Source organism: Anabrus simplex, chromosome 6 (genome assembly GCF_040414725.1).
Source record: "Anabrus simplex isolate iqAnaSimp1 chromosome 6, ASM4041472v1, whole genome shotgun sequence".
NCBI lineage: Eukaryota > Metazoa > Arthropoda > Insecta > Orthoptera > Tettigoniidae > Anabrus > Anabrus simplex.
The window spans coordinates 189,884,248-189,899,186 of record NC_090270.1 but is presented as its reverse complement, the minus strand read 5'-3'; the positions used below and the strand labels follow the sequence as shown (position 1 = coordinate 189,899,186).

Genomic DNA, 14,939 nt, shown 5'->3' with positions numbered 1-14,939 from the left:
TAGGTTAACGACATGGTTCCCCCTAAATTAGTCTGACCTTGCTTCCACTTACTTGTGCCAGTCTCGTAGCTTTTATGTCCGACCTCATTTGGTCAACTCTTCTGATACCGGCAGTGTTAGATTTGCGTGGCCTATGAAGTCTTTCATTTCTCACCCTTTGTGGCCCTTCCATTTCTTTCAAAGTATCACTATCTGCTTTACGTCGCGCCGACACAGATAGGTCTTATGGCGACATTGGGTAGGAAAGGGCTAGGACTGGGAAGGAAGCGGCTGTGGCCTCAATTAAGATACAGGCCTAGCATTTGTCTGGTGTGAAAGTGGGAAAACACGGAAAATCATCTTCAGGGCTGCAGACAGTGGGGTTCGAACTCACTATCTCCCGGATGCAAGCTCACAGCTGTGCGCCTCTAACCACACGGCCAACTCGCCCGGTAATTTCAAAGTATCAGACCTCCATTTTCTTTCTGATTAGTGTTAATAGAACATAGTTTCCCAATTGTACTTCCTCTTAAAACAATAATCACCACCACAAACATCCAGTCACCAAATCAGAGAAATAAACCAGATGTAGCTAAAATTCCTGACCCACCTTAGAACTCAGCCAAAGGCTGTTGCGCTAACCATGCAGCAGGGGAACCAGATGCAACAATTGATACTACTATAGATTTAATAGACTAGACCTTAACTGACTTTGAATTCAGAAAATCTGTTAGGAATGTGTCATTATTCTGGGGATTTATGATGTGAAGACCACTATCTGATCTGTAGTGAAGTATCTATAGGCCTAGGATAGAGAAAGTGAAATCTGTCTGCAGACAAATGAGAGTAAAAATCTCCAGGACGAGGAAATTGGAAGTACATGGATGTGATTAGTGAAAGGATCCAAACAGTGGATAGTACACAGGTTCAGGATATAGAAAAGGAATGGGTGGCATACAAGGATGCTGTATTAGAAACAATAAGGGATTGCCTGTGAACAGCTGTGTGTAAAGATGAAGAAAATCAAATATCATGGTGGAATGATGAACTGACGGCAGCTTGTAGACATAAAAGGAATGCGTATTGGAAATGGCTCCAAACAAGGACTGGTGCAGATAGGGAATTGTACATAAATGCAAGGAATAGACTGAAACAAGTAATTGTTGAATCCAAGAAGAGATATGGGAAGATTTTGGTAATAATTTTGAAAGAGCAGTAGGGAAAGCTTTCTGAACAGTAATAGAGAATCTTAGCAAGGGAGGGAAAAAGGAAATGACAAGTGTTTGGGTGAATCAGGTGAACTCACAGTAGATCACAGGCAATCACTGGATGGCAGGAAGGTGTATTTTGAAAATCTTCTCAGCGTAGCAGGAAATCTTTCTGTTGATGTTGCGAACAACTGAGTTAATGGGGAGGAGTACAATGATGTTACTGAAATTATGCTGATGATAAACTCCATTATCATAAAGCAGCAAGAATAGATTAAATTCGACCTGAAAGGGTGAAATACATTGAGAAGACAGGGATGAAATGGCTTCATAGAGTAATAAGATTAGTATGGAATATTAATAAGGTACATTCTGATTGGACAAAAGCAGTAAATGCACCTATCGGCAAGGGAACAGGAAGGATTACAACACCTATACAGGTATGTGATTAAAATGTGTTCACTGGCTTTCTTTTTGGAGGACAGGGAAGGGTGGTTGCAGTCAGTGGTTGAGAGTAAATTGAATGAAAACGAGTGCAGTTTCTGTTAGATTTTACTGCTGTCACTTGATAAAGAGGGTGCTCAACCTCAGGGAGAGGCAATGTCACAGTAATAATTTAGAGTTATGGAACTAAATGAGGCAGCAGAGCTAGTTACAGATAGAGGAGTGCGGAGGTGTTTAGTAAATTCACAGAGGCTTGCAGACAGCAAGCTGAAGGCCATAAAAGTGTATGATATATGTATGTATGTAGTTTTTTTTTTTAAACTATTTATTCACAGCATGCCCCCATTACATGACAGGCTACATGCTTGAGTAATCATATTACAAATGAAACTTAATTTAATTACATGTGAGATACATTCTTAATGCGATGGCTTTTGTGATGTACATAAGTAAACAAAATGATAATGTAAACAGAACTATATCCTTTTTTCACACTTGTTCAAATACAATTGAGTTTGTGAAATGTAAGAATTGTTTAAAATTATTTTTGACTATGCTCACTGGCCATGACTCTGTACCTAAAATATCTTTATTGAAATGCTTCTTTCTCTCTCAAGTAATTCACAATGAAATAATAAATGGCCAACATTTTTATCACTGGCATTACATGGACATACGGGACTATCTAAAGTTTTAAAACGATCAAAATAAGCTCTTAATTTTCCATAACCCGTTACCATTGCTGTGAAATTTGGCATTAAATAAATATGTTGGGAAAGTCTGTCTGTTACACTGGGAAAAAAAATTATTTTGTTACTGAACCCATTGTCGTTTGATCCCATTCATTCTGCCATTTTGTTATACTCTCATCTCTCAATTCCTGAATCAAAACACTTGTAGGAATTTTGCTGTAACACTCACTAATTTCTCTGTTGTGCACCTGCTTCTTTGGCCAGATGATCTGCAAATTTATTACCGTAGTTCTCAGCATGAGTCTTAATATGGTGAACTCGATTTTCTGCTTGTTACTTGCAAGAATCTTCACTTTCACCTTGATTTGGTGAATAAGATAATTGTAGTTATTATATTTTAATAAGTTTATTGTTATTTTACTACCAGTGAATATCTTGGCTTTCTGCGAGATATTATCCTTTAATACCAATGTTTCAATTGATTCAATAGATCTATGTACTATTTGCGCACCTTTTAGTGATAGACACCCTAGTGCTGAATCGGTAGACCTCGGCAATCTTCGAGATTCGTATTGGCAACCTTTGGAACCCAAACTATGCATTGCTGTGTGACATCTGGCATACACTTTACGTATTAGTACTGTTGTTGTTTACACAGCAAAGCAAAACTATAGAATACATGCTAGGAACAAGATTCGCATCGAGAAATGTTATATAATGGTATATAATGTGTGTGTGACACAGTTGTTGGCTGAAGATAATAAAGGTTTAGAAAATTCATATTGATTGATCAATCATATTATTGATTCAATTCAGATTTAATTTCCATTCAGTTGGCAGTATTACCGGAACTGGGAGAGCTCCCTCCTAACTCCTCACCCCCAGACAAATATCAATCTCTCTCTCTCTCTCAAATAGATGCTGAAGTACAGGTAAAATTGACTAAATGGAACAATATGTTCTAAAAATTTGAGTTGAAGATGAGTAAAATAAATACTGTAGAAATGCCCATTAACAGGAAAGAACAAACTTACCTCTTTTTCAAAGGAGCCAAATTAGAATCTATTTCTTACTTCAAGTACCTCAGAAGGATAATCTCGAATGACAACACTGTCATGCAGAAAATACTCAGGACACAAAAACTATCAAAGTTTTGCAGTCAAGTCAGAAACCTACTCTGGGTCTGCAAAATACCACAAAAAAGCAAAAACAACCCTGTACCACACCTACTTCATATTATCACATATAGATTAGAAAGCATGTACTCTGCTAAACAATGACTGCAGCAGAATTCAGGCAACAGAAATGAGATTCATTAGAATTATTAATCATACTACTCAAAAATACAAAATCAGGAATGAAGTAAATAGTTCCTTATTACCAGTGTAAGAAAGAAGCATAGATTTCAGTGGTAATGGCACGTTATGAGAATGAAGAGCAATAGATCTGCCAGAAAATACTTTGACCTTACTGTCCAAGTAAAAAGACCATGAGCAAGGCCAAGGAAAGGCTGGATAGAGACAGTGAATTCTGAAATGGAGGAGTGAGGTCTCTGATGGGAAGATGTCCTGGAACAGATGAAGTATGCAGACAGGAAGAGATGTGAACGCTTATACACCACATCCATCTATTTATTTAGCGTATGGCTCATACAATCAAGTTGAATACAGAAATAAATTATATACATATTTACATAACAGGAAAACAGTGAACAAGATGTTGCTCACGTCCGTAGGTTTAACCTCAAAATACCCTACATGTGACCCCTGGGTGGTGCTAAGCGAGCAACAATATATTTGGCAGCCAGTTTATCACACCACATTCAGGAAACTGTAGTTGGAAAATGATTATTATTATTAGCGTATGGTAATGTACACAAAACAAAACAAAGATTAAATGTATATGAACAGTAAGCACAAAATATTATATACATAATTACAAGATATACATGTTATAACATTGAAAACAATCATGCAAGCAAAAGTGTTCAAAGAGTTAGATCTAAATTCTCTAGCCATTGTACGGCCTCAGCAGAAGCCACCACAAAGTCCTAGATGAATCCAGTGAATGCCCTTCCATTGCATTCGGTGACAATGGGTCGATAGTCTGCTTAACTGCAATAAACAAGCCAACTTACATTTTACAAGAAAGTTATCATAAAAAAGAAGTTTTATATATTTTATAAAATGTGTTTTTCCCAGTCAGTTCTTCACATCCAATTATCTTTTCATGTTCATTACTTTATTATATTCAAGTTTGTTTTGCAGCTGAGCTCAAAGGTCCATTTGGATAGTTGTTGGCCATCTGTACCTAAGATAGCAGATAGTTTATATGTGTGATAATTCCATGGCTTCTGGCATATTAAAGAACTCCTGTGTGCTTCTGCAGGACAGAATTTTCACATTCTGGCGATCCCTTAAATATTGTAATTATTGAAGGGAATTATAAAATTATCAGGAAAAGGGACTCTGTTATAGAAAAAAGTTATGTGTACTTAGAAAATTATTTGATTATTATTATTTTTTTATTAAATTCATAGAAAATCTTTCATTTTTCCAATAAAATCACCAAAACTTTCCAGATAATCCAGTTCAACTCAACAAGATTGTTTGTACATTAATGATTGCCACATTGATCTGATGTTGTAACAAATCTAATTGCATTCTTTGTGGTCTTGGCGTAAATTCTTAGCCATGCTCCAGAATATTCCTTGGCACCCTGATCTGTAATGGGCTACTATCAGCCTCATGATGATTGTTTTGTATTGTATTTGATACAACGGGTAGTGGATCGAGTCTTGAATACAGGTATTAACGGTAGTGAATTCAGCTTTACTACCCATGTTCTAATGATATCACCATGGAGATAACTCTGTATCCTCCAGGAATCTGTTCATGTTTGTAGACAGTTACTAGCCAATGAAGTTAATAGCATTCAGCAATGTGAAGTACATGATGTGATGTTTCATGTTTTAGGAATACCTCCTGGGAGACCGTGACATGTCGATAGTGCCTGTAGCATTCTCACTGATGGCCAGCTTCATGTCTGCCATTACTCTGATGGGTGTCAGCAGAGAGAACTACATTTTTGGTACACAGTTTGTGGTCATCAACTTCTCGTATGGTCTTGCTACTCCTATTGCAGCATATTGGTTTCTACCTGTGTTCTTCCGTTTACAAGCTACCAGCGCATATCATGTAAGTTTCACGAAATAACTAAAAGGAGGTATTCAGTGAATTGAATGTTTCCTTTACTTTAAAAATAAAAGGTAATGTATTTTTGTGACTCCAGTGAGTCATATGGCTTTATACTGACTGAACATCAAATACCAACTTTTTGCATTTTTCCGCCTGAAGCCTGAGTAGTGAAAAAATGTTAGGGTATCATCATCATCACCAGGGAACGGATTTATATGTAAATACATATCTCTTTAGGAAGCTAAAATTAATTATATTTTGCATTATCTTTAGGAATCATGACGTGTGGAGTTGAAAAATGGAGTATTCATTTTCCATATTTTTCCATATTTTGGAGTTTAGCACATATGTTCCATATTCTTCGTCATTAAAATCAATATAGTCCATATTTCGACTAAAAAGTAGTCCTCTCAATAATGGAGAAATAAATTTAAAATCTATATTCGAAAAATTAATATTTTAACTGGTGTGCAGGTCATTATCACGCTTGTCCATGTCTGGGCTGATAAGCGGTGCGAAGAAAGAGAGGGGTTGAGCCCAGAAGTAGTGGAGTTCAGCCGGTCAGTACCATGACCATCTGAATCACACTTACAGCACTGATAAGCTGCATTACATAACATCGACTATGTCTGTGACGTAATTTTGTAACTAGGGAAATCTCATTCATCGACGATGTGCTAGTGGTTTCCGGATTAGTTCGTAATTCGGGAATTCCCTTTGATTGCTTCATAATTCCATCTAGTTCACTACCAGTCATTCACAGTTTGAATTAGCAGTGAGACGGATCATAGTGTTCCTGTATGTTCAGTGTGTGCAGTTGTATAGTGATATTCATAGAAGACATTAACGTTGTTACAATATGCCTAAAGTAGCTCAGTCAACCAGTTTAAAATTGAAAAGTTACGTATCAGAATTTAAAGAAGATGGTTTATCAACTGACAGTAAGATATTATTTTGTAATTTGTGTCATTGTACAGTGACATCTACTCAAAGGTTCCTTGTGCAACAGCACTTTTCAACCAGTAAACACCAGGCTAACAAACAACGAGATTTCAAGCAGAGACAGTTGTTTCCGACACAACCAGCAACTTCCAGTGTAACATCCGAGTTCAACACCAATCTCTGCCATGCTCCCATCTCTGCTGACATACCTCTCTTCAAACTGAATAATCAGTGCTTCAGGGAATTCCTCGAGAAATGTACTAAACGATCCATCCCGGATGAGCCAACGTTCAGTAAAACGTACTTTTCAGCCATATAACTTACGATGAAACTGGTCGGAAGATAAGGCAAGAGATTAAAGACGGTTTAATTTGGGTTTCCATTGATGAGACAACAGACAAAGAAGGCAGGCTAATTGGCAACGTCATCATTGGTTTGTTAAGCGAAGATTATTGTAAACGGATTCTCTTACACTGTGATGTTGTAGAAAAGTGCGATAACAAAACTGTAGCAAAACTGTTCAATGAGGCTATGGGTATCCCCTGGCCACAGGGTGTTGAGTATAATGAAGTGTTACTTTTTATTAGCGATGCCGCACCTTATATGATAAAAGCCGGAGAAGCATTATGTGTTGTATATCCTAAGATGACTCATTTAACATGTGTAGCACATGCCTTTCATCGTGTGGCAGAAGTGATAAGAGGCAGTTACCCCAAAGTAGATTTATTGATTTACTCAGTGAAAAATGTTTTTCTCAAAGCCCACAGAATAGTTCATCTTTTGAAAGAAATGTACCCAGAGATTCCATTGCCGCCTAAGCCGATTCTAACTAGGTGGGGTATTTGGTTGCAAGCGGTTGAATATTATGTTGAATATATAGACTGTATTAAGAACGTTCTGCATGCCATGGACTCTGAAGATGCAGCCTCGATTGAAGCTGCGAAAACAGTTGTCTGCGATACAAGTGTGAGAAATGATTTGTGTTACATTTAGCATAATTTTTCATGCATCACAAAAACACTGAAAAGGCTCCAAAACTCGCATCTCTCACTTTCTGAAAATTGTGAAATTGTGAATAAAACTGTAGAACAACTAAATCGTGGTACAGGTAAAGTTGCAGAGATTGTGTGCAGATTTAAGTGTAAAATTAACATTGGATTTAACCCCAGCAGATATTGTGAAAGTGAATTATGCCCCCATTACCTCTTCCTATGTTGAACGCAGTTTCACTCAATATAAATCTGTCCTTAGAGATAATAGGAGAAGATTCACTTTCCAGCACTTAAAAGAACATTTTGTAATCCATTGTTTTGGTAATTGAGAATAAAGGAATGTGTGCTCTTCAAATATATAAAAATGAGAAATGCAACATTTTGTTGCATGTAGATCTACTTTGTTTAGCTTTTTTGAACTTTGATATTAAATAGAAATTAATGTTATATGTGTAATTTTAAGTCCATATATAATTCCATATTTCAATAAAAATAACTAAATATATATGTACATATTTCAATAATTATTAGTACATATAAATCCGTTCCCTGATCACCTATAGTGTACTTCAAATAACTTTGTTTCTGATGGGTAAAAATCAAATAATTTATCATCTTAGGGCATTGATATGATTTCTGTCTCTAAGATTACCAGACTGAGTAACTCATACAATAGAATACCAGTCCTGGCTCAGTCTGGGAGTATTTTGAAGGTGCTCAAATGCATCAGTATATTAATCGGCATGTAAAAGAACTCCTAAAGGACAACATTTGGGCACCTCAGCTTTTCCAAAAGCCATAGTTTGTGGGATGTAAAACCAATGACATTAGTAATAATACTTATTTTGTTCATTTATTGGTGTCTCTTTCAGGGGCAAATAATAAATATGTAAATATATTAGTGGTTTTATGTCCCACTAACTAATTTTTACAGTTTTTCGAGACATCAAGGTACTGGAATTTTGTTCACATAGGAGTTATTTTACATGCCCATGAATCTACCAGCACAAGGCTGATGCATTTGAGCACCTTCAAATACCACTGGACTAGCCAGGATCGAACCCACTAAGTTGGACTCAGAAGACCAGCACTTTACTGTCTGAGCTACTCAGCCTGGTAATGCCATTAGTATTATTGTCTCCAACAAGGGATGCTTCTGGGTCTGAACACTTAAAACACTAAAAAAACAAATGAAATGTGGCTTATCTTTACTACTCTGTGCGTGCTGAGTTTCGTGGTGATATTCTTACCCTTGTTAAGTGAACTGTTTATAACAACTCCCAACCATGGCATTTCTCTTTTGAGTGGGTCAAGGGTATGAAGCTGTTAATGTGAGTTCTAGAGCATTAGCTGCATGTAAAATGTCTGCACTACCTTGAGATGTATTTATTTACAAACAGCATGAAGATCACTTGATTGTGAGTAAAGAAATTTCTGTTGTGATGCAGTTTTAGTTCGACAACTTCATTGCGTACAAAGGGACGTAAAGTTTCATTTATAGGTTTCATGGCATTATGGTGTTTTGTTATTCACTATTAATTAGGTGAATAGGAATTTTAATTAATTCTGTAATGTAATTGCCTTGTTTCCTTACTCAAAAGTGTATGGAAAATTACCCTTTACTGTACTGTAATTATTTTATGCACTGCTCTATTAGAAATCATCTCTGATTGGTTGAACTCCACTTCACAGAAATGTAAGCACAGATATTGAGAGAGATTATTGTCAGGAGGTTACGGGTTCGGATCCCACTGGTGTCTGATTGACCATTTTTGTTCTGTACTTAACATCTTTTCAACACGTACTAAATGTACATAATACGACCTAATAGGTTGAAAGTCGGTTTCAAAAACTTAACCTTGTTGAACTGTTTCTGTGCCTGATTGCAGCACTGTGGTTCTGTACCCATCTAATCGTAGATCAAAATGGCATCTCTACATTCTGACTACTGTATAGGTTAATTCATTTCTGACAGACAACATCGCATACATCACAGTATATTATAAAATTCATATTACCTTCATTAATTCAGGACCACAGGACAATTTTTCACAACTCTGGTAGCTTACTGTAGGCTACTCTTCACTGCTTCAAATAACATTAATTACAATACATGATGGATGTTCCACATAAATAATTAGCAGCTGTACCTAATATAGTCTACCATATCATTTTAAAAAATGTGAAAGCACATAAATTATTAGGTATAAGTAATCACATCATTTGTTTAAAAGAGCTCAGAGAAAAAGTTGGTGAGTTCGATCCCAGGTCAGTCTGGTGGTATTTTAAGGTGCTAAAATATGCCAGCCTCATGTTAGAAGATTTACCAGCATCTAAAAGATCTCCTGCAGGAGAAAATTCCATAATCCCTTCATCTCTAAAAACCCTTAAAGATGTTAGCGGGGCTAAATAATAATAATAATAATAATAATAATAATAATAATAATAATAATAATAATAATAATAATAATAATAATAATAATAATAATAATAATAATAATAATAATAATAATAATAATAATAATAATAATAATAATAATAATAATAATAATAATAATAATAATAATAATAATAATAATAATAATAATAATAATAATAATAATAATAATAATAATAATAATAATAATAATAATAATAATAATAATAATAATAATAATAATAATAATAATAATAATAATAATAATAATAATAATAATAATAATAATAATAATAATAATAATAATAATAATAATAATAATAATAATAATAATAATAATAATAATAATAATAATAATAATAATAATAATAATAATAATAATAATAATAATAATAATAATAATAATAATAATAATAATAATAATAATAATAATAATAATAATAATAATAATAATAATAATAATAATAATAATAATAATAATAATAATAATAATAATAATAATAATAATAATAATAATAATAATAATAATAATAATAATAATAATAATAATAATAATAATAATAATAATAATAATAATAATAATAATAATAATAATAATAATAATAATAATAATAATAATAATAATAATAATAATAATAATAATAATAATAATAATAATAATAATAGATGAAACAGATTTAAAAAATGACAGAGAGACACACATTAGACAAAGGTGAAAGTCATAATTTTGAGAAACACAGTCTTAGTGAATAGTAGTTTGGAAATAATGCTCTACAAAGAACAAATGCTTTAACAAATGAACTCTTTTGTCTACAGTACCTGGAACTAAGGTTCGGCCAAGTAGCTCGCCTTGTTGCGTCTCTTGCCTTCACCATACAGATGGTGCTTTACATGGGCATTGTGCTCTATGCCCCTGCTTTGACTATGGAGGCAGTGATGGGTATCAACAAGGAGGTTGCTGTGCTTGTGGTTGGCCTGGTGTGTACTTTCTACTCCACCATAGGAGGAATGAAAGCTGTCGTCATCACTGATGTCTTCCAGGTAACCACTGCTTAATTAATTGTCCCTTTCATAGAGTGGTAACAGTTTTATGTTTTGATTGGATGAATAAATTTAAACAATTCCACATTAGAACTTTTAACTGTAGTACAGTACTATCTCAGTAATCCAGCCCTCTTGGGGGATTGGGGAAGCCCCAGATCACTAAGAATGCAACAGATAATCGGATTCATAGACTACAGTATACTTTTTGATTTTATAGAAAAATATATATTCTGCATATTGCTGAGGAGAACATGCATAGAATGCTTCATCAACTTGTCTGTCTTCATACAGTAGTCTGTCTATCACATGCAGCAGTTTTTAGAAATGTCTCATTTTTATATGGTTCCTTTTAATATTATAAATATCTGATGTTATATTGGTTCGCTAAATGATTCTGTTTCTCACCTCAGTTCAGTCTCTTAAGATAAAAACCCTACTTTCCAAGTGAATGGCTATGCCAGGCAAAAAATTAAAAATAGCCCATACTGTGCTGAACGGCTAGATTATGGAGATTATACTGTATTTCCTCACTTTTGTTATATCTGAGTCAGTGCACTAGGACTCCGTTTGAACTCAGAGTTAAGCTCATCCCATTTGAATAATTATATTAACAAGTGGATATTTGAATATTTGAAGACAGTACACCAAGACTTTCACTATTTGGATAAGTGTCTGCCATCCAAACATTTTAATTGCTAGATATTTTAATTTCTCTCTGAATGTGGCTGCAGTCATTATTAAGATGGAGAGAAATATCAATGCATACTTCTAGACTACTTATTTGTGAATATTATTGTTTCTTTCTGCAAAAGGAGAAACTTGTAAACATTTAAAAAGTTATTCATTACTATTATTATTAAGCATATGGAATTTACATAATGGACAAGTATATGCAATATTATACAAAAGAAAAACCTGCAAAGAATACATGGTACTAAGTAGGGAACAATTACACATGGATATCTAAATTATTTATCCACTTTCCGGTCTCCACCATAAGTACGCAGAGGGCATTCGTCCATTATATGATGTATGGTCTGGACCAATGCACCACAGTCTCACGCTGGAGAGTCCCTGAAGCCCCACTGGTGAAGGGAGAATGCAGATCTTCCACAATTAGTGCGAAACCTGTTTAGTGATGACCATGTTCTTCTTGGCAAACTGAAACCAGCTGGGGCGTGGTTTGGATTAAAGAGGCTTGGCCACTCCGGAGCTGTACGGAACCATTGCCCTTTCCATTCCTCTTTTAAATTGAAACCAGCATCCATTAGATTCTTAGCTGTTTTCATTGGTGGCTTATGGGATTTCAGCTTTTGTCTCCAGAGATATGCAACATCCCTGTGGATGGGTAGAGTTGGATTGGACATAATCTTATCATATTCTTGAACAAGTGCTCTTGAACGTCACAGGCTTGGTGGAGCAATGTGGGACAGGAATGGCAGCCAGTGCATTGCAGTAGGCTTCAGAGTACCAGAGATGATATGCATGGTGGTGTTAATTTGTACATCGACTTTCTTCACGTTGCAACTGTTAATCCATACTGAAAAGCAGTATTCAGCTGCAGAATACACGAGGCCAAGCGCAGTACATCGTAATGTGTCCACTGAAGCACCCCATGAAGTTCCACACAATTTAAATAGAATATTATTACGTGATCTCAACTTAGATCCGAGGTTTTCAAGATGCTTTCTATAAGATAGGGTTTGGTCAAGCGTTACCCCGAGGTACTTTGGATTAGGATTGTGCTTTAGCACTGAGCCATTGAAGCATACTTGGAGTTTTGTATTAGCCAACTTGTTGTGGAGATGGAAGCAAGCAGATTCTGTCTTATTCATGCTAGGTTGTAGTCTCCAGTTTCGGAAGTAAAAGCTAAGTATATTCAGGTCAGATGTCAGGATGGCCTCGGCATGGCTGAAATCTAGATGTTGAATGGCAATGGCTAGGTCGTCTGCATAAGAGAATTTTACTGATTTTGTCTCAGGAATGTCCGATATTGATTGAATAGAAGAGGTGCCAATACTGATCTCTGGGGAAGGCCACTTTTTTAGTTTCCTAAGACGACTAATGTCACCATACATGACAACATGGAAGAGCCTTTCAGTTAGCATATTGTTGATCAGTGTGGTTACAGTTTTGCAAGGGATAACTCGCTGCAGCTTCAGCATCTCTCGTTGCCTCCAAACAGTGTCATATGCAGCCTTTAGATCTACAAAGACTGCAGACGTTTTTGTACCCCTTTGAAAACCAGCCTCAATATGAGTTGTTAGTGCTAGCACCTGGTCAACACAGCTTCGGTTCTGCCTGAATCCAGCTTGCTCTACTGGGATCACTTCATTAATGGCCGAACTAATCCTATTATACACAAATCTCTCAAGGAGTTTATAGCAAACGCTCAACAATGCTATTGGTCGGTAACTATCGACTTGGTCTTCCGGTTTACCTGGTTTCAGAATTGCAATGATCTTGCTTACCCGGAATGCATATGGCAGATATCCAGACGATAAGATATTAGAGTAGAATTTAGCCAACCAGAGCCTTGTGTTTGGACCACTATGTATTAGAAACTTAGGAAATATCCTATCAAAGCCAGCAGCTTTACCAGGTTTGAGGCTTTTAATAGCAGTATCTACTTCCAGATGTGAAAATGGTTCCGAGTATATAGAGTTCTCCTGCAAGTTGCTTTTCTGTTGTTTGAGCAACTTCTTTACTTGGACGGTATGTTTCTTATCAGAGGGCGCTCATGACATATTAACAATATGTTCAGCTACTAGGTTGGGGGTGATGCAACCATTTCTCTTGTGGCAGGTTCTGTTTCCGGTAAGCTTCCTGAGAAGACTCCAGGCTTTTCTGCTGGACTGTTTGAAGTCCATAGTCTCAACCGTATTGTTCCACTTCTGCTGGCGAGATTCATCTAAACTCTGTAACAGAGCACTTGCTATTTCAGGATCTCCACCCTGTAAATACTCCTCATAGAGTGTCTCACAAGTTTCATTCCATCCAGGGATATACTCTTTCTGCAGCCCTCTTGGAATATATTTCTTGGCAATTGAGATAATAAGTCCAGCAAAACATTCGTAGTTAGACTGAATAGGCGGTATGAATCGGACACATTTGTCAAGATCTTCTGAAAAGCAATCCCACTTAGCTTTATTGAAATTCCAGCATGGTCGAGGTGTGCTTTTAACCAAAGGTATTTGTATTCCTGTAGTTATCATGACAGGTCTGTGTTGACTGTGGGGAAAGTTTTCCGTTACTTTCCTTGTAGTAGGCAGGACAATACCATTTACATCTTCAGTGACAAAGCAAAGGTCAGGATTGTATTCTCTCTCAATGGGCTGACTTAAAGGTTCCTCTATCTTTCACATCGAAAACCAAGTGTAGATTATTAGCTTCAGCCCATGTGACTAGTTGAGAGCCACATTCATCTGTATCACCATATTTCCAGTTTCAAAATCAAATCAAAATCTCTTTATTTGCAAATGAGGTGTCTACCTCGGTGGCAAATGGTACACTAAAATACATTATTGTCAAGCACTAAATTTTAAATTAACAAGAGAAGAAGAACATTTTTCTATAATACAATAATATACAATTTACTCTAACAATTTTTTCTATTAAACAAACAGATCATCCTTAATGAATTTATATTGTTTACAAAATTCTACTTATAATATATCCTATACTTACAATCATAGTCAACTCATATACAGTATGTGGAATACTTCAAATAATACTATGCAACTGGTATAAGATTAAAATTTACATTGCATTTATTTACTTTATTTTTTACCCATTTTGGAACCTAAGTAGCATAACGACCTGCTGCGTCTTAACCAGAGCCCCTTTTGCCACCACTTTTCAGAGTTCCTGAAGGGCCTTCACAGCTACCGTAGCGGTCCCAGGGCCCTCGAAGTCCCTACTGTACTTCACCCCTACAGGTGGTCCCCTACTTTGGCTGTCCAAACTCCATGGACCAGGGGATGGAATTAATTTTTTTTTTAACACACATTTTTTATTTACAACAG

At 35.7% G+C, this 14,939-nt stretch overlaps 1 protein-coding gene across 1 annotated transcript in view; it reads left to right on the top strand.

The window, feature by feature from the left end:
- Positions 1-14,939, top strand: part of LOC136875641 (putative sodium-dependent multivitamin transporter) — a 207,775-nt gene that overhangs the window by 132,543 nt on the left and 60,293 nt on the right. Inside the window, exons 3-4 of the mRNA XM_067149183.2 lie at positions 5,299-5,520; positions 10,687-10,911. Coding sequence (XP_067005284.1) covers positions 5,299-5,520; positions 10,687-10,911 — 447 coding nt within the window. The remainder of the gene's footprint in view (positions 1-5,298; positions 5,521-10,686; positions 10,912-14,939) is intronic.